Source organism: Borostomias antarcticus (assembly GCF_949987555.1).
Source record: "Borostomias antarcticus genome assembly, chromosome: 17".
In the NCBI taxonomy this organism is placed as follows: domain Eukaryota; kingdom Metazoa; phylum Chordata; class Actinopteri; order Stomiiformes; family Stomiidae; genus Borostomias; species Borostomias antarcticus.
The window spans coordinates 11,713,445-11,735,181 of record NC_140250.1 but is presented as its reverse complement, the minus strand read 5'-3'; the positions used below and the strand labels follow the sequence as shown (position 1 = coordinate 11,735,181).

Below are 21,737 nucleotides of genomic sequence, written 5' to 3'. Positions count from 1 at the left end.
CAGGCCACAGCTCCCAGCCGCAGCTTCAGCAATGGAGGCTTTGAACACCGACCACTCATGCTCGATGTCCCCAACCTCCACAGGGATGCCTGAGAAGCTCCGCCGGAGGTGGCAATTGAAATCTCTCCGGACAGGCTCTTCCTCCAGACGTTCCCAGTTCACCCTCACTACACGCTTGGGTTTTCCAGGTCTGTCCAGAAGTTTCCCCCGCCATCGAAACCAGCTCACCACCAGATGGTGATCAGTGGACAGCTCTGCCCCTCTCTTTACCCGAGTGTCCAAAACGCATGGCCTCAGATCAGATGATACGATAACGAAATCGATCATCGACCTTCGGCCTAAGGTGTTCTGATGCCAGGTGTACTTGTGGGCATCCTTGTGTTCGAACATGGTGTTTGTTATGGACAAACCGTGACTAGCACAGAAGTCCAACAACAAAACACCACTCGGGTTCAGATCGTGGTGGCCATGCCTCCAAATCACGCCCCTCCAAGTTTCTCCATCATTGCCTACGTGTGCATTGAAGTCCCCCAGTAGGACACTGGAGTCCCCTGCAGGAGCCCCCAAAAGGACTCCACTCAGGGTCTGCAGGAAGGCTGAGTACTCTGAACTGCTGTTCGGTGCATAAGCACAAACCACAGTCAGAGTCCCCCCCCCACAGTCCTAAGGCGCAGGGAGGCGACCCTCTCGTCCACTGGGGTGAACTCCAGCACAGAATAATATAATTTTTTTTAATGTTTTGGTTGGAGTTTGGAGGTTTTTAATATTTAAAGGAGTAGTAAAGGGAAAATGCATGTTTAGCCCTGTTTTAAGGTTACTTATGATCATATACAATGGTTCAGATCAAAACGTTGACAAAGCTAGCATTTTCTAGAAAGTTGATAATTTCTCTACCACCGTTTTGGTCATACAATGGATGTGGATGGGCTTCTTGAAAAATCATTCAAAAACATCTCGATTCGATCTCGATTTATTTGATCATAAGTAACCTTAAAACAGGGCTAAACATGCATTTTCCCTTTACTACTCCTTTAAAACTGATCACTGAAATTAGATAAACTTCCGTTTGTTTTTTGTGGGAGGGCAAATGTTATGTCAGGCTGACGGACGCTACGCTATGCTGTGCTATGCCAAGAACTTGTCTGGGTTTTCCGGCTTGTTCTTACCGGTGGCGGTCTGTGTTGTGTTGTGATGGCGGGGAGGTTTGGGGTCACGGTATTGGGTTACGCTCAAGAGTTCACGAGGGAAAGTGACGAGTCGACGGCCTTGTGGTTCAGCCTGTGTTCCGACGCTGACGAGAACGACAACCATGTGTAGTCTGTATCCCAACTTTATGTCCCCGCCTGTCGAGCCTTGAATGTCAACCACAGTAATGTCACCTCTGTCAGACTCTGTCTCTGAATTACATGCTAATACCTGCGCAGACCATCAAGACAACAGCTCCTATGCTTCAGGTCACACTAATACCTTATCCAACTCTGAATAAAACAATACCTAAGTATATCAGTAGTTTGGGGAAAAACTATGTCTGTAATTAAGCACCCCTCACATTCTCTCCCTATCAAAGACAACCCCAAGTTTGTGAAACTTGTGAAACACTGTGTTCTATCATCCACAACAGACCGACATGACATCATCCATCCACTCTCTCTCCTCCCTAATTCTGACCTCAGGGTGTTCGCTTTGACCCTGAGATCCCCCAGACCCTGCGTCTGGAGTTCGCCAAGGCCAACACCAAGATGGCCAAGAACAAGCTGGTGGGCACTCCCAACCCACTGCCCTCCCAGCAGAGTCCTGGCCCACAGTTCCCATGTGAGTACTGCTGTCTGTCTGTCTGTCTGTCTGTCTGTCTGTCTGTCTGTCTGTCTGTCTGTCTGTCTGTCTGTCTGTCTGTCTGTCTGTCTGTCTGTCTGTCTGTCTGTCTGTCTGTGCCTGCCTGTCTGTCTGTCTCTGTCTGTCTGTCTGTCTGTCTGTCTGTCTGTCTGTCTGCCTGTCTGCCTGCCTGCCTGCCTGCCTGCCTGCCTGCCTGCCTGCCTGTCTGCCTGCCTGCCTGCCTGCCTGTCTGTCTGTCTGTCTGTCTGTCTGTCGCTGCTGAAGGGGCCTGTGACTGCTGTGGAAACCTCTTTCTTGGGGGTGATAGTAGTATGTTGTATGTAGTATGACTTGACGTAGAGTAGTATGACTTGACATAGAGTAGTATGACTTGACGATGGTAACAGTAAGATGGGGTTTGCTGCATACTTCTGTTGGGACAGGCTGTCATCATTACCAGGTGTTGTAACACGTCAACAAACATGTTTACAAACATTCAGTGGTTACATACAGAGCAGCCAATGTGGGTAATAAATAATTAATTTTGTATCTTAAACTCCCTCAGTTACATATTCCCCTTATTAGATTAATGTTTCATGTAAAAAGTAAAAAAAATGTTTCATGAACGTTTCATTTTTAGTCCTGGTTGTATTCATGGGGTCTCGAGATGATGTGAAATTTGTGGATGTTGCTCTACAATTCATTTAAATATTTTGTCAAGCTTCGAGCATGCAGTCTATGGCAGGAATTGACATGATCTGGCTACATTCTTACTAAATGACCAAGCACACTCCTATCTGAGATCTAGTGTAGTAGCCAGGGGAGGAGCACACTCCTATCTGAGATCTAGTGTAGTAGCCAGGGGAGGAGCACACTCCTATCTAAGATCTAGTGTAGTAGGCAGGGGAGGAGCACACTCCTATCTGAGATCTAGTGTAGTAGGCAGGGGAGGAGCACACTGTGGAATATGGAAGGAAACAATTAATCAGGACATGATGTAAGGAGCTTAAGAGAATGTCTGTGTAGTTTTGTGATAAGAGGTAATTAAAAATCAGCCATTTTATTTGATCTGGCTTAGATTAGACAAAAAACAGTTCTGTCACTGTTTACATAGAAAATGTACAGTATATTAGAGAGCGATCTGATATTTTAAGGTTTGTGCCGAGTTGATTTGAGTAACAATTTTGGGATGTTTTTACTCACAACAGTCACTTTTCTTAATTGTGCTTTTGCTTCTCTAAATTGTCTATATAGGTCTCCCCCACTTCCTCACTCTGTCTTCTCACCTTCTCACCTCTGTACTGTACCTCCCTCTCTGGGGCCTTCCAGCATCTCACAGCTGTCCTCCTCATGTCCTCTGAACGAGCATTATGGTCGAGCAGCAAGGACATGCTTTTATCATATATTCATGTATATACGGAGCTCCATGTTTTATAAGGACGGACAGAGGGGAGGAAGCCATTTGAGACTATGGAGACACACCAATGTCCACCCGCCCTGTAGCCCCCCCACACACACGCACTCTGTCTGTACCCATGTTCAGCATCCCCACGGCACAGCCCAGCTTACCGGGCATCCATCCACCTTGTTCTTGTTTCCACAGATGAGCTCACTGTGCCTGCCCTGTACCCCAGCAGCCCAGATGTCTGGGCCTCCTACCCGCTGTACCCGGCGGAGCTGTCGCCAGCCCTCCCACCCGCTTTCACCTACCCCTCCTCCCTCCACGCTCAGGTAACGCCCCCACTCCCCCCACACCACCGCCAGACCGTTCTCCACATCACCCCCTGCCAAGACTGTCTCATCCATCCGAAACACATCACACCGCCCTCCTCGTTTCCTGCTTTTACCGCTCTGCACACATACTACATACATTCAATATGACACGATATAGGTCACACATAGTGTTTGGTATGGGCCAGGAAAACCAGCAGCTACTGCCTGGTTTAAGTACCTCCTCTCGTTGCAGTGTTTTTGCAGTGTTTATAAAAAGCTACACAACTCTCTTTATCATGAATGAATGGATGCTGATGCATTTGTACATCCTGACAGAGTAGAATGGAATAATAAAGGCTGAATGAAACACCCAATCATGTGAAACGTTTTAATCATTCACGGGAGTATTACCTATTAAAGCCTCGTTCAACCATGACCCAATTACCTAACTCCTAATAATCTGTCTGGCTTTACCTTGGAGTTCACACAGGAGTTCATTATTGATCTGTCCAAATCCTTGTCTCTTGAATTTCTCAGGTGGTTCTGAAAGCTTGTCTGTGATCAAAGAGTCTTTTCATATAGAAAACGAGCAACTGTAACATACACATATAATAGTACATTTGTAGGATATAACGCCACCATAAGCAATCGTTTCCATGTGTAATGTATTTTCTGTGGTAAGGTTCAACGATACTGTACATTTCTGAGGATAAAGGGATATTATAACTAGGAGGTGAGTGTTGGGGCTGAAAGTGCTTAGTACGCAGTTCATTTCTGGTGTGCTTGTGCACACACACACAGAGGAGGAGAGAGAGAGAGACAATAGAGTTTTGTATTTTCAGTAAGGTTGAAAAGTGCAGTTCATGTGGTAAGTGATAAGGCTCTGAAGCAGGTGTGGAGCTGTTGAAAGGGTGAGAGAGACAGTAGCTTGAACTACTACAAGCCCCTACACTTTTGAACTGAGCCATAACGGCTAGCATGAACACAACATTAGCAAGTTCGACGAATATGACATTTTTTTTATCTGTCTGGTCAATGGAATTTGTGAGTCAACTTGTTGATTAGTCATCTTGTGTGTGTATGTGTGTGTGTGTGTGTGTGTGTGTGTGTGTGTGTGTGTGTGTGTGCATGTGTTCAGATTCGCTGGCTCCCTCCTGCAGAAGGAACTCCTCAGGGATGGAAGTCCAGGCAGTTCTGCTGAAGTATGTGTGAGTAATGACAGCAACACACATACACACACACATTTAACAATTTATTCATGTCCACACACACACACACACACACACACACATGCACGCATACACACGGATACAGAGACACCCACTTGCGCATACACACACAAAAACATGGCCTGGTTCTATCGCAAATGGTATACATTGCGTACATGCCTTGAAAATGTTTAAGTGAATATTATGACACAATACACAACAGTCCAAAAACTTTCCTAAACACATGTTAAGAATAAGACAAGGACTACTAAAACCTTCCTGTGGTGAACACAGTAGCCTGTCGGTTCCAAAGCTTTCTCACCTTAACAATAAAACCTTCTCATGGTAAACACAGTAGCCTGCCGGTTCCAGCACATTCTCACCCTAACGAGAGCTCAAGGCCAACTATGTTCACACATGGTGTCATGTCAGCTGACTCTCAAACACACACGCGCAAACACACACACATGCACACACACAAACACACACACACACACACACACAAACATACACACACACACTCTCTCTGTCTCTCTCTCTCTCTCTCTCTCACACACACACACACACACACACACACACACACACACACACGCGCAAACACACCCAAATCAAACACACACACACACATGCAAACACACACACAAGGCAGTAGGTAGCCCAGCGGCTAGAGCATCAGACCAGACGCGAAAGGTCGCCAGTTCCATTCCCACTGGGGACTGTATGTTTCTTATAGTCTTGTTTTATTTTCGTTTTGGATCTTTGTGTGATTTTTTTGTTCCTCTGACAAAGAAGAGCAGAAGACACATTTCCGTTGTCCTTCATCTGTGTCAGATGCTGTATTATATCGCTGAGTCACCCCACTCAGAATTATATGTGTCATGTATCAGTCGACTCCTCAACCTATGCATACGACACACGTGCTGAAGTGGATAAGGGCGGGGCCTAATTGACCCAGTGAGCCAGGACGTCTGGAGCCTCGCATAGCCACACCCGTCTCCACACGTGGTTTTAGTGCTGTGACCGCGCTGTCGGAAGGTCTGGCTGCAACCCATTACCATTCTGGAGTAGGGGGGAAAAAAACATTGTTTTGCTTTAAAGCCCCACTATGTTGTTGATTTCATCTTAAAATATCAGTTTCAAAGTCGATCTATTAGTGTGCTGGATTATTATAGCGAGAACAGCACCTCTTCCATTCCCACAGAGGGGTCCGGTGGCCTGTATTTGCACTATGTAACTTTTGACCGCGAGCCGCGGTTTTCTCTCGCATGAACGTTCTGCTTTACCTTTAGCTCTCCTCTTCCAATTTGCCGGCAGACTCCGTTTTCCTCAGCTTGTCAGTTGTCAACAAATGCACGTGAGAGGCGTAACAGGCGTCTCTCAGCGTTTTACGACAATGTTACTGCGGTTTTAATGGCTCTAGTGGCCTTTAGGGGCCGCTAAAGTGCACAAAACTGGACCGCTACATAATGGGGCTTCAAAGCAGTCACAGTCCTCTTGGGCGACGCTAAGCTTGTTTGTTTATATCAATGGTGCCCTTACAAAATCGTGTTGGGAGATTATATCTGATTGGTGCCGGGAGACCCCAATTAGAGGCTTATCCCAAAAACCTCCATCCTGTGAGCCAGATCAGGACCTGTGAGACCCAGACGCAGCACCCGCCCACCCGACGGTGGTGACACGATGGCGGGTCTTCCTCGCCTCTCGGGTGGAGTATGGCGGGCGCCACCCTCTCGCTTGATGTCATGCTTTTTTTTTCTTGCTGTGAGTGCTGGTGCTGGTTTTTCTTCTGTCAGATATGGCGCACTGACGGACTTGCAGCCGGCCCTGGGAGCAATGGTTTAATACAGGGTGCTGGTGGGGTGGAGGGGACTGACTGCTACATGGATCCACATGTGTGTGTGACACCTGTCATACTGTACCTGTCCAAAACATCACTCGTACATACTTGGGATTGCATAGGCCTGATGCAAGTGAAGACATAGTGGAATATTGTTTGTAACAGCTTTGGAAGTGCAGTATTTCAAATTGAGGAGAAACTGTGTTATTTTTTGTACATCGTACGTAGTCAGTTAAGGAAATAACTACAGTATGTGCAGTAGCTGGAACTTGCTTCTTACTTGCTGTATGTTACTGTTTAGTATGCATTGCCTGCATGATGCTAATGCCACTGAAAGCAGATCGTTTACTGTAACAGATGCAAGAGAATATTTGCTTGCTGTATAACCCTACTCCTCCGGTTAGACTTGGCTAGGCAAACACAACACTGCTGTAGGAAAGAGCCACGGAACCACTAAGCCGATAAATCCCCCCTCTGTAGTGTGTATGTGTGTGATGTGTCTACTACAGTGTGTTTGTGTGCATAAGTGCATGTGTATGGAGTGTATCTGTGTGTGTGTGTGTGTGTGTGTGTGTGTGTGTGTGTGTGTGTAGGTGTAGTAAGTGTGTAAACTAGGCGCCAGTCACACAATCATCAACCCCCCCCCCCCTTGCTCCAAAGTCTCCAGACAGGATGAGACATGTTCCCAAGACCCCCTAGGGAGATATGGGGGGGCAGGCGGGGGGAGTGTGAGGGATGGGGTGTTGATTTGTGCTAGCCCCATTGTGCCGCCCCAACCCTCCTTGACAGGCCTGCCCGGCACATGGCTATTTACAGACTTCGACAAGAGACTGAAAAGTGGTGATAAATAAAATGTTTTTCTCTTTTCTCTTTCATTTTCTCTGTCGTCTTCTGGGGGGTTCTCTCTGGGAGGGGGGGAAGTGTACAGGGGAACCCCCCCGCTCCACGATCTTAACCCCCTGATGAAAAAACAACATCCCCACATCCTGCTTCTGAGTGTAGGGTGTAAGGGGGAGGGGGACGGCAGGATGGGAACTGTTGTCGCATCGTCAGATTGGTTAACCAGGTTGTTTAAATTCCACCAGAAATATCGGCACATCCAACAAAGCACCTACACACACACACACACACACACACACACAAACACACACAGATACTGATCTCACACACCCAACCCATTTATACATAACTTCCCTCTACCACACCCACACCCACCCACACAACACACGTGCACCCCTTCCCCTCTTCACACCCACAAAGCCGAGTAACAAATGTGTTAAGGCACTCTAAGTCGGATGCTTAGTACCCATAGTCCCTCATTGTAACATGTAACGCCATTCATTTCCCATGCCGCCTGTGATGTACTGTACAGCAGAGCGGATGGAGAGCCCGTAACCAAGTTAAGCATAAAGGCTTAATTCATCCCCACCCTTTTTAGCGGTACCAGCACATGCTGGCAGACCTCACGTTGCCCCACGGCTGTCGCAGGCCCGTTAGGCTAAACGGGCATGAAGCCCTCGTCAAGACAGGCAATTTGATATTTGAGGGAAAGCATGTTTGCAACAAATACATATTTATCTATGCGTGGTACATATCTCACATTCTTTCAAGTGCAGCTGGGCATAACCTAGTACACTACACTTTCCTGAATTTTGACTACATTTTGAAGGTCTATTGGCAGCCTTATGGTATTTGTAGTCTTATATCAGTATTGACTTGAAAGTTGTGGATACGCTATTCGTCACTCATACCAGAGCAGCCTGGCTACAATATAGCTTTTTTCAGTGTTCGTTCACTTTGGAGTCCAAACCAACAGGAATTCTCTTCTGCGCAGTCATCAAAGGCCACAGTCCACTTGTGGTGGTCTTGAGTATTGTACACGGGGAGCACACTCACGGTCATGCTATGCAGGTCGCACCAGGGGAGCGTAACCGTGGGAGACGGCAAACAGCTGAAAAGTTCAACGAGGCTTTTGCCCTGCACAGGAAAGGCCTTCAGTCAAGGCCGCTAATAAGCTTTATTAATCACCTGGCATCCTGCCTGTTGCTGTGGCGGCCATTCTGGAACCTTCACACGTCAACATGCGAGTGAGTTCTAACAGGCCAGGGAGAGGGCGTTTCTGCTGATGGCTGTGGCATTCAGAGTATTTCTGTCAGATGTATTTTCTTTTCATGCACCACAGTCTAGAGGTTGAAATGCTTTTCTGTCTGGTTGTTTAATGTCAGAAGCGATCTCCATTTGCTATTCCCTACTAACACACCCCCCAATACATGGTGAGGTGCACAGACAAGCAGATAACAGACATTAATGCATTAATGCCTGGTTAACTGTAGGGAAAGGTAATCTGGGTTTGTGGTGTGTGTGTGTGTGTGTGTGTGTGTGTGTGTGTGTGTGTGTGTGTGTGTGTGTGTGTGTGTGTGGCTGTGTGTGTGTGTGGCTGTGTGTGTGTGTGGCTGTGTGAGTGAGTGAGTGAGTGAGTGAGTGTGTGTGTGTGCGCGCAGCCTGGCTGACTGCCTTGAGGGGCTTATTGGCCAATAGCCTGACAGGCCCAGCAGTTCCTGTTGAACTTCTGACTAACTCCCAGCAGGGAGTGGGGGACTGACCCAGCTGTGGCCCCTTTAATAAGGAAGTGGGACTTGATCCACCCTCCCCAACAATGAACACACATACACACACACACACACACACACACACACGCACACACAGGTTCCTCCACCCAAACACACACACACACACACCCACAAACACACATCCACCCACCCACCCACTCACACACACACACACACACACACACACACACTGTCCTTGTGCTCTGTATCAGGAGCTACAGTAGATACATGTCAACAGCTGCATTCATCAGCACCTAGTCCTACCAGCAGACTGGTATGTGAGAGACACGTCCCGAGCCTAAAGGCTTTTCATGGGGTTAGGAGGCTCTGGCCTCCCCCTTTCATGACAGTGTCACCCAGGTACTGTAGAGGTCTCACATGGGCCCACAGAGGGGTGGAAGAGTGATTGAAGATGTTCGCTCGTACCCAACTACCCATTCAAAGTGTGATTATTACTGTAATTCAGTGAGTGGGTGATCTGGCGAGCTGAAAACCCCTGCTGGAGACAGATCAGTTAACATGGAGGATTTGTCTTGTTACATTTTCAGATCTATGATTCTGTTCTGTTTTGCTCCCGTCCCCTTAGTGCCAGCACATTTGCAGAAGGCCATCACCCTGGACAAGTACTAGTATTAGCAATTTACAAGGCCTTTGATAAATGGCACTGCCAGAAGAACCACTGATGAACGGCCCAGATAAGAACTGCATAGTGGGAACATTCATGAGAAGTAAAGACATTCTCTGTTCTCAAACAGAAACATGTTTGGCAACCTTGTGCACTACACCTGAGCAAAGTAACACATTAAACCGGAAATGGCTAAACCTTAATCCACACAGACGTCAATGACAAACCCAATCTTTAACCTTGACACTTCAGTCTGAACAAATACAAGTGTAGAAGAATGGGGGGGGGGTGTGGGGAATTTAGCCGGAGCACTACGCATTGATTCCTTCTCCCTGATTGAACACGCAACAGGCATTAGACAGGCCAGCCATGTCTGAGCATGTTACCTTGGACGTACGCAGTGTTTCCCAGACTGTCAGAGGACCCCCCCCCCCCCCCCCCCGGTCGTCTCTCATGGCCATGTTGCTTTTTGTTTATTTTCATAGAGTGACCCGTCATGATTGTTGACGAGTGATGTCTATTTTGGGTGAAACATCTGTGGGGCTCAGGGTCTGAGGGTCTGAAGGTTGACCTTTCTCATTGATCCAAGGGGAGGGGGGGGGGGGTCATGGGTTTCTGTGCTTTACAGTAATAGTGAACAGGAAGTTCACTATTAATTCTTCTTCTGCATTTTCCTGGACACATTTGTGTAACATATGTTGTTTACCATGATTGCCCACTACTACTACTATTGTTCATCCTATGTTACAGCATCAAGTTATGGAAGCGTATCAAACTGAGAACGGCCTACTTTATCTCAACCACCCAAAGCAGAGTGTGTTTACTGTACATTGTTACTCTGCACATTGTGTACAGTACATTGATACGACCACAGGAAACACTCCTCATAGAAGTCCGGCTTCTTTCAGCATATACTACTTTCATCACTCACTGTGTTTCTCTGTAGACTGTAGTAGAAAACTCTGTAGCCTGTTTCACTGGGGCGCTTCTCCTCTGTTGCGGTCACAGGTTCCTGATGTGTGATGGTGGCCGCGGTCGGCCATGATGGCGCTGCCTGCGGTTCTCTTGTCCTGTCCAACCAGGACAACTTCTGATCATCTGTTTTCAGGCACAGCGGACCGTCGGTGAGTTCATGGTCAAACACTTGGCGGTTTTTACGCCTTGAGATGGTGCCAGGCAGAGCCGAAACGTGCTAAACACACCTACAGTGGTGGCTGAGCCCCAGTCCGATAGAAGATTTGATTTGAAAGTGTAGATTTGTGGAAAAAGCTGTGAAAACCGAGGGGAAAGTTTTCAGAGACAATATTGCGCTGCCAAAGACATCTGCCGAGTTGAGCTTCAAAGCCTGCAGACTGACTCTGACGGTTTCCCAGAGTGTTTTAGTTTTCAACTCTAGTTTTTGTGTTTCGACTCTGAATAAAATATATGTGAGATGAGAAATGAGTGGAAGTGTGTGAGGTCTAACTGCCATGCACAGAGAGCATACATGTGTATGTATGTGCAGATGTGTATAGGTGTGTGTTGGTGTGTGTGTGTGTGTGAGAGAGAGAGAGAGAGAGAGAGAGAGAGTAGCTTTATGTGTGTATGAGTGTGTACGTGCATGTGTGTGTGCACGCACGTGTGTGTGTGTGGGGGGGGTATGTAGGCATGTGTGTGTGTGTGTGTGTGTGTGTGTGTGTGTGTGTGTGTGTATGTGTATGTATGTGCATGTGTGTGGTCTTACCATTACCAATCCCTGTCCTTTGTGCAGTGGCGTGCACAGACATTTTGGCGGGCAGGTGCTCAGTGAAAAATTAGGGCACCTTGCGCGGCAAGATGTTGGTGGGGGAGAGGGGGGGGAGAGGTGCTGACAGAGTTTTTTGATGGTGCGCGAGTTTAAGTATACTGATAGCTTCACATGCTGTACCAACAACTAATTCTACCGACATTGGTCGTGTGGTGGTCATCATTACGTTAAATCCATTTAAATCCTAGCGTCTAGATTGTTAAGCAGGTGGGCACTCGGCCAATTTAGGCTCAGCTGTTTGCCGCTGTATGAGACTTACTTCACAACAGAGACAAATAAATGCAAGTTATAGTTTGGCAACTGAGGCTTAGGGGGCAAACAGTACACTCGTTGAGTTCATGTGTTACCTGGCTGGTTAGCTGTCATCACTCAGGCACTCTGGATGGGGAAAGAGCAGGGGAGGAGATGTGTGTGTGCTGTGTGCAGTGCTGCTGCAGCGCGCCTCCGTTTGTGTCCGCTTTTCGCGTTTACCGTTGACAAAGGAAGAGAGGGAGGGGAGGGGCACGGGTGTGTGTGTGCGGGGGGGGGGGGGGGGGGGGGCAAAATTACTACGCATTTAGGAGCATTATTATTACACGCTTTTAATTGATAATTGATCGATGTCATCATGGGCCACATACAGTAGGCCTACACTGTTAAAAAAAAAAAAAGGGCACTTGCCTTTTCCAGAGGGCAGGTGCTCTAGCACCACCTCATGTCTATCTGTGCACATCCCTGCCTTTGTGTTTTCATTAGCCTCTCTCCCTCTTTCTCTCTTCCTCACCCCCTGTCTCTCCCTCTCTCAGGCAGCAGCAGCCTCATAGGCCTCAGGACATTCCAGACCCCAGCCTCCATCACACATCGACCCCCTCCCCCTCATTTGTATACTGTTACATACTTACATACTTCTGGTGACACTTTGGTTAAGATCCTTACAATACAGACCTGAGTGAGGCATAGGTCTACAAAGCCTGACATCAACCTGCATGAGGGATAGGTCTACATAGCCTGATATCAACCTGTGAGAGCTATAGGTCTGCGTAGCCTTATATAACGTAAACCTCCATTGCTGTTGATGAAACTGATGTAATTAGCATAAGCCTGTGGAGAACATGCTCTGCAGTGCTTTGCATTCTGAAATCAGAAGATGCCAGTTGAGGTGAATGTCTTTGAAGGTTTGCTGGGGTTAACGTATCAAATCAAATCAAACTTTATTTGTATAGCGCATTTCATACATAGAAGCAACACAAACGTAGAGCTTATGCAGGTTTCTTTCAAGGCTTTTGTGTCAGAGTGCGAGCAAAGTGTCACCATGTTATATTATAATAATGATTATAATTATAACTTTTCTGTATACCATTGATATAATGTTATGATTATTACATACATGATGACGCATGACTTTGCCAAAAAAGACAATACTGTACATTTTTTGATATTTTAAAGAAAAACAAAAAGGTATTTTTGTAATCAAGCCAATGTTTTAAATGGTTCTGTTTGATCAGTTATATTATGTTGAAGTGTATGAGGAACCTGTTTGAAAAATATCAATCTTTTTCTTACTTTATCTTTCTTCTATTAGTGCCATTGGATAATAGATAATGGTTGTACTGACAGCGGCTCTGTTAGTTTGCAAATCATGTCTTTTCTTTGTATTTGAGTATCTTCGAGATATTTATCAGATGGAGCGTTGCATTGCGATGCCAAACATACTTGTCCTTCCTGATGTGCATTCGTATTGTATTTTACTGTATTGGTACTGCAGTGGTACTTCAACACCAAACACTGTAGCAGCCATTTCAGCCCAGCTCAGGAGTGGCTGTTGAGATGCAGGCTTTTGTTCTAGCCCTCTGCCATACCTTACTCCTTGTCCTCTTTTAATATGACCCAGGATGAGCTCTAGTACTGGCCCGTAAGTCATCCCTGATATATACATGAAGGTGAACTGTCAACCCTGTGCAGGTAGTGCAAGTACAACTCAACCCTTACCTCTTCAAGGAAAGTCATTATCTAAGTCCGCTGTAGGATGCTGAAACAACAGACCAAAGGCGTGCTTTAAAAAAAAAATTAACACTGGATAGCTAATCAGGCTAGCGTAATAATTATTCCATTCTGACTGCTTTGTTCTTCTTAAATCCCACAGATGGCTTTTCAGGAAGTGTGCTGTTATTCTGCTACATGCCTCTCCTGGTGTCACTCCAAAGAGCTTTCCAGTACCTGACAGGAGATGCTTTTTAAGTGCTTCTCTGTCTTCTCTATTTTTAGAAAATGGTGACTCAACCGCTGTTTTTGTACATTTTAGAATTTCTACCTATAATTGGAGTGAGGAGTAATGTTTCATATTATTGTACTTTCTTTTTGAATGCTTGGTCTAGGCCTGCAATAATTGTCTCAATGGATGTGGTACATTTGAGAAGCATGGTTTATGGAACCTTTTGTGGGTATAACCTGCATTTTAAGATGACGTTTGGCGTATGGTATTTCTGCTTTCTGTCTGATTAATATGTCAGGGATCCCATAGTTGTGGTGCCAACCATCAACTGCTAAGAGATGATCCTTTAATGCTGCAAACTACCAAGTACCATTGTTAAGTTGATGGGATCACATTATCAATAAGGATGAATAAGTATAAATATATCTACCAGTTTAGATTTTGTATAGGAATGTTCCGTTCAACACAGACTCAATTCAACATTCACTTTGTACGTGTTGTGTGTAAGTACACTGAGCCAATTGTGACATTAATGAGTCAGAACAATAATTTCTAATGAGCTAACATCCCAAGTTTGACAATACATCACCCTCACAACTCCTCCAGCAGTCTGTGTGAGCTACCGCTTTTTTCAGTGATTGGAAAATGATAAACCCACATGAATACTGAACACTGTTTAGACACATCCACTGTGAAAACCCTTAGAAATGAATAAAACCTGATCCCTCGGTGTAGGGAGTGATGGTGTTCCCTGCTATGATTGTTGTTTTTAATCTACTGTAAGAGTAATTGTGTGTTTTGTGCATGTTCATGACATTACAGTAGTTTTCTTTTCAATGCATACTGTTGGTATTTATATATTTCACCGCTGTGAGGAGAAAATTATATTATTTCCGTGAATTGCAGGGGCTGGTTTAAGATGTTTTGTTAAAACCCCCCCCAAAATGAAATAAAAGATCAAAGGGAGGTGTTTTTATGAAAAAGGTAAATGAAAACATTTCAGGGCCTTGGCCATTAAAGACTGACCTTGTCATCCCTTTTGTCTTGTCTCCTGTTTCAGGTCCCATATTCTTAGTGCTAAGAAGGTTTCAGGAAACGTGGCCCATGTCATTTTATTTATATAGAACCATTCATAAAAATCTATGTAGCTTTACATAAAAAGGAGGATAAAAACAAAAATCATACAACAGATTTAGGGTAAAGGTTTCACCTTAGCAATGTTTCTCAAGTGATAAAAAGATGTCCTTGTCACTTTATTAATATGGGCCTCAAAATTAACATCAATCAATAACATCAAGTTTGAATCAAACCTGACAACTAGGTTTCTGACTTGGCATTTGGTGTTCAGTGTCAGTGTTTTTAAGTGCCCAGATAGTCTCTCCCTTTCAACTGTTTCATTATGATCAGCACATCAGTTTTATCCTGGTTTCACTGAAGTAAATTCTGTGACATCCATGCAGTTATATCAGCAATGCATTCTACCAAGTGGTCAACTGAGCTGTAGTCATCGGGAGAGCTGGGTGTCATCTGTGTAGCTATGGTAGCTAATATTGTGCCTCCTAATGACGTACGGGTTGCATATTTAGACTGAAAAGTAGGGTCCCTAGAATGGATCCTTGTAGGACCCCAAATGTCATTGAAGTATTTTTTGAGCTGTGATCACCAAGGGCGACAAAAAGCTTTTGGTCAATTATGTACAGTAGTTCCTGAACCAATCAATGACTGGACTGGAGAGGGCCGACCCAGTTCTCAAGTCTTCCAAGAAGGATATCATGATCTAGTGTCGATTAAAATTGCCTGTGATGATAATGTTATCATAGTTTGTATGGATAACAGACAGAAGTTCAGAAAAATCTGCTAAGAAGGTTGGACATTGCTTGGGTGGCCTATACACAGTTACTGTCAGAACTGGAGGCTGGAACTTTTAAATTACAGCATGATATTCAAAAGAGATAAAATCATCAAAGGAAATGCTCCTGCAGCTCAGAGCATCCGTAGCTATGGTGGCTGTCCCTCCTCCTTTTTTCCACTTCTAGTAGACTAAAATAAACTATAGTTGGGAGGAGAGGCTTCACTAAGGGCTGCTGATCCATTTTTATTTAGCCAGGTTTCAATTAAAAACAGTCTAATTTACGTTCACATATAAGATCGTTGATGAGAAACATTTTCCCAGCTTGGGACCTGATATTCCGATTTGCCATTGATACTGTATATTCTCTGGATAGAAGGACTGCCTTAAGCTACACATTGTTAGAGGCACAGAAATCAAATTGTCCTTGGATATTCCATTTGGTCTGTGATTAGCTCTGTAGGATCTTGTAAAAGCAAAGCATTGTGTGATAGTGTTTATAGGCCTACCACTAGAGACACTAGGATCACTAAAACTGATCGATCAGAGGTAGTTACTATGTCGAAAATCCGGCCAGATCCATTTGTGTACACTGTGTCAATAGTGTCGGGACCTAAGGAAGATGGATCGCTAGAAATGTCAGTACAATGTCAGTGCCTGAGGGAAGGAGCCATGTTCTCAGAGAGCAGCCTGGCCCCCAGCCGGTTGGGGTGGAGAACATCACGTTTCAGTAGGCTAGGCCTCTCCCAGAACAGGTCGACGTTGAAGATGTAGGGGAATCCTAGGGAAGCGCAGTAGTCCTACTATTTGATACTTGATTCTGATTGGCTAGCAGCCGTTGTAAAATACTCCGTATTAATCGCCGTAACCCACGGCTGCGACCGCATAACAATTAGTATTAATGCACCGTCAATCTCATTGAAACATATGGTGCCGCACTAACTTTTGAGCTGCTAATTTTGCATTTTTACCTTTTTTCTAACTTGTCGCCATGCCTAAAGTGTTTAAGCTATACGGACATAATTATACATAGAAATGTTCTGCAAGCTTTAACATTTATAGTTTTCGCGATAGAGCTGTTGAAACAGACCATGTCTAGGATCAGAGTGTCAGTTGGGAGTAGAGTGGTGGCAGCTGTTGCTTTTTTTGAATTTGTGTGCATGTGCAGCCTCTCTTAAAGGTACAGGCACCCTATTATAACTAATGTGGTAGCACAGAACTCAGCCAAAGTGGAATAGAGACACATGATCTTCACGGGTGAGGGCCGGTGGGTAGCCCGGAGAGGAGTACACCGTCCCTGACTGGCTATGACCAAAAGGGGCGGAGCCTCGCCACTGTGCCACAGAACCCACTTTTCAGCCCGTGAGTGGGCTAGAGACACACAGTCTTCACCGGTGGAGTCAGGTAGGTGGCCCGGAGAGGGGTACACTGTTCCTGACTGGCTCTGACCTGAGGGGGTGGAGTCTCACAACCACGCCACTATCCACGTCACGAGCCTCACAACTCAGCCCCTGAGTGGGCTAGAGACACATGGTCTTCACCGGTGCGGGCAGGTAGGTGGCCCGTTGAGGGGTACACTGTCCCTGACTGGCTCTGACCTGAGAGGGCGGAGTCTCACCACCACGCCACTGTCCACGCCACAGACCCCACAACTAAGCCCCTGAGTGGGATAGAGACACACGGTCTTCGCCGGTGGGTGCATGGAGATTGCCTGGTCCGTAATAGTTCTAGCAGTAGCTGTTACATACAGCTGCAGCAGCTAGCCCACATCACATTTTCTCCAGGAAATGTACTTTCTAGTTTTCTTTGCTGTTTCTTGTAGCTTGGGGGTACCTCTTCAAAATACAAGAGGGTACTCGATGATATCCCTTGAGCATTTTCAGATATTAACCCCTTCATGTCCAAAAATGCCAAAATCACACAAAAATAGAGACTTATGATATTCCATGCTGAATATCTAAATTAAATGCATCCAATTCACATTCCCTAATGTTTTTTTCATACAAGGGGTGATGGGAAATGCATTGCATTCCAAATGATTAGTATTAACCCTTTCAAGCCAGGCCTGTAAAACAACTTTTGTAGCAGGAGTTATTAGCTGTGACACACAGCTCAAGTTTGCATTGTGTTGGTCCATTTATCGATATGAGCAACAGGAAAGGGGTGCAGCTCTTCCCCCCACAAAATGTATCTAACTAAATCAAACAAGTGCCTCCCACCCAGTGAGTATGCACCCACACTTATGCACATGTGCATTACAAAAACAGTATGGAAAAAAAACATAACTAATGTGTGGTGTAATTATAACAGATCATTCTCTACATACTACATGTTCCCCCAGAATTCACCTCAGTAGAAAGATCTTGGGGGTACCTCTTCAAAATACAGGAGGGTGCTCGGTGATATCCCTTGAGCATTTTCAGATATTAACCCCTTTATGCCCGGAAATGCCAAAATCGCACAAAAATAGAGACTTATGATATTGCATGCATTATAGGATTAAATGCATCAAATGGATCGTCTACAATGACTATTAATAAAGGAGGTAATGTATTCTAAATGAATACTGCAGAGGCGTAGCCAGAAATCATCTGGTGGGCAACCAGAAAATACCCAAAAAAATGGGTGGGCAACGAAGCACAATTTATGCCCAAGTTATGGTAATATTATGTATTAGGGTCTTGAGCATCCTACCCTGAAACATGTACAGAACATTGTGCATGGCAAACCGTGCACTTTACAGCTGCATTTCTTGGAGCTACAAGGAGTTTCACTCTTGCAGCCACACCGGATCATCTTCAGGATGTAGTCTGGAACAAGTTTGACATCTTCTGGTAGGTGGATTGGGATCAGTGCCCTGTTACTGGTGCCCTTTTTCCATCCAAATTCCTCTGGGTTCATTGTAGGTGGGTTTTACCTTTCATCTGCCTCCGCCTCAGTGTCATGCATTCAGGTCTACTCCCCGAAGGCTAACACACATTTGAATGAATGAATGAATGAATGAATGAATGAAAAGCTTTATTGCCCCAAAGGTAATTTGTCTTGCATACAGCAAGTAGCATCAAAACATACAGACAGGTACCAGCAGCGTGTAACATATAACATGACAATATGTGAGTTTATAAATATCATAAAACAAATTGCACAATTCAATTTATTTTTTTATTTGAATTGATAGTAGTCCATACAGCAGGCTAACTATTATTAAACTGCCAACAAAAATGTCCAAAAAGGTCTATCGCATTAAAAGATCATCTAGGGATGTATAGAAATTAATTACTGGCTTCATCCAATCTGTGGACCAATGTTCTGGAAACATAATTAATAATATTTTATGTATATGATGCATAATTTGCATATTTAAACATAACATTTCTTAAAACTTTTTATACAAAACATAATTGGCTCAATGTGAGTAATCAATTGGGGAAGTTTCGTGGAGGTATCTATTAGGTAAAATGTTTTTGTCTGTTCAACTTTTCTGGTGGAGCGAAAAAAGGCCCCTGCTATATTTTGCTCCCCTTTGCGTAATTCGCTCATAGTTCGGGCTGAGGTTGTGATAGACATGATCTTGGATGGGTTTTAATGCGCTGAGTCTCCCAAACACGTAGGGACAAACCCCGAGTCGATCAGAGCTCCTACGCTGAGCTGTGGTAACTTTCGCGCACCTACTGCACAATACCTCCGGAAAACGGGGTTAGGGATAGTGGCCATAACTCAGCGGAGGAAGGTCTGATGATCGATTCGCGGTTGATCTCCCCGTGTTCAGGAGACCCGGGCGCTTCAAACTATCAGGATCATGTCTCTAGCATTCCCACAGCCCGATCCATAGGCGATTTTACCCACTGAGAGTAGGGGGGGCAACATTTTGACGTGAGAAAAAAAAAAAAAAGTTCTCCCGTCCATCTATTTACAAAGAATGCCAGTTGTGAACAGTATGCTAATAAGAAATCCGTATGACAATTCAATATGCACAACGCATCAAACTTCATCTAGACACCACGAGCATGTCAATATGATGTTATGACCGAGCACTAGGCCATACCCAACATCACAACATCAAACTGCCTGCTGGTGCTAGCTTCCTCGCCGATGGTGATGTTGCTAGTGCTAGTGCTAGCTTCGATAGCCTCTGGAGCACTTCTGCATTTGATTGCACCTGCTGCGGTGTCATTTCGAGTGGTAGCTTCTTCATTAGCATTGCCAGTTTTTTTTTTTTGTTATGAATAAGTGGCCAATTATTTATATAGCTCATTTCGCCATTGTGAGCAGGTTGGCTAGTTGTAGCTTGTTGAGCACTGAGCAGTAAAGTCAGATCTCATTTTTTTGCGGTAACAGATCAAACCGGAAATATTTGAGGTCGACGGACGAGTTGTGCCATTCGTGGATTATGATTATTTATTTATTTTTAAAGGTAGCCTAGTTTAAGTAATAAATACACTTTTAAAACGAATGATGACCTAACACAAACTGGTACAAACCACAATTATGTATTTAATAATTTTGTTAATTAGTAAAAAAAATATTATATATATATATTTGTTTTTTTTTTTTAATTTGAGCAGAGTTGGGCTGGCCAATCAGGGGGGGCACTTGCCCCCCCTGCCCCCCTTATAAATTCGCCCGTGGCCCGATCTACGAGTGAATCTTGCGAAGGGGAGCAAAATATGGCAAGAGACTTATTTTGCGAAAACTCCGGTTTTGAACAAAAGCACTCCATACCTTTAGGAGGTGATAACCACTAATAAGCTACTAAACCAAAAGGTCTATCATATCAAAACATAATCTAGGGATGTATAGGTATAAAAAAAATCACATCTAGAATTTGCCCACCCAGATGGTACCAAAAAAGTGTTTGACTACATGGCCTCATTTCTCCTTGACCGGTTTGTAAACTATTATCTTATCACGTTTGCTAGCTCCTATTGTGTGGTGATGTGTCTGACTTGTTTGAGTCTAGTTTACATAGGTTAGGCTATAGCATGCATTTCAGACATCAGTCCAACATCAGCTAGCTAACGTTATAGCCAACATCTTGCGTAGCCTACACTTTGCTAAAGATCTTTGGATTACTCTGATATCAGAGGTAGCCCTGACACAAGACTGTTATACACTAGTATGTGTAGCCTATACATTTAGGCTATGACCGTCTTGGATCAAGGGCTAACATGAGTATAGTATAGTCATTATTGTTTTCATATTTTCATAGGTATGATCAAAGTGGCACAGCTGTGTTCACACCGGGAGCGGATTTTTCCTGCGGCGCGGCGAGTTTATATAGAAAATCAATACAATTCACGCAAACTGGGCGGCGGGCGTCACGGGCGGCGCGAATTGCCGAAATCGCCACGCGGCGACATTCGCAAAAGTTGTGAACACAGGGGCCCAACGACCTCGGCCCATTCCCAAACCACCCCCTACCCACTCCCACTCCGCCACCGAGTGTCCCTCCATATTAAGGGTCACTCGCAGCTGTGGAGGGCACTCTCAATCGAGGGGGAGGGTATATAAATGGAAAGCCAAATGTGGGACGGACTCCCCACTCCACCGGAACCGACTGGGACAGGGCCGTCACCATGGCATGTTTAGTTGATTTATGGGAAAATGTTAATGATTTATAATACAAATATAAATCACTATAATTAAATCCATGTATGATGAGAAATGGTAAAAAATCCAAACACAAATATGTTTTTTCAAATGAACTCTAACTAAATGAATACTATAACACTGTCCCGAGACAAATACATAAATAAATTAATAACCGACTCCCATGCCTCTTTGGCAGCATTCCTTCTTTTGTGAAGAGGCATTTGCATATCGCAGCCTAATCAGCTGCTTTGTCTGTTCCATTGTCCCTGTAAATATAAAATATATGATGTACATTTGACCTAGACCTAGGCCTATTTAGATTTATTTTATGTCGGCTATGAATACAGGCTTTTAAGAGTTTGCTACAAGTCAAGTAATCTAGGGATAAAGTGATTGTATCACTTGGTTGTATCTTTTGACACCATATTCTGCAATTTTGTTTGATGCAGTGAAATCGGTGTGAGAAAAACAAATGTTTGAATGCTGTAAAATAATCTAAAATAATTAAAGTGTAG

The 21,737-nt window shown here is 44.7% G+C and overlaps 1 protein-coding gene across 1 annotated transcript in view; it reads left to right on the top strand.

The window, feature by feature from the left end:
• LOC311320502 (RNA-binding protein with multiple splicing-like) overlaps nt 1-14,719 on the top strand; it is a 35,036-nt gene extending 20,317 nt beyond the window's left edge. The window contains exons 5-8 of the mRNA XM_084452264.1: nt 1,674-1,812; nt 3,416-3,543; nt 4,664-4,733; nt 13,713-14,719. Coding sequence (XP_084308390.1) covers nt 1,674-1,812; nt 3,416-3,543; nt 4,664-4,726 — 330 coding nt within the window. The 3' untranslated portion in view covers nt 4,727-4,733; nt 13,713-14,719. The remainder of the gene's footprint in view (nt 1-1,673; nt 1,813-3,415; nt 3,544-4,663; nt 4,734-13,712) is intronic.
• The last annotated feature ends 7,018 nt before the right edge of the window (nt 14,720-21,737 follow it).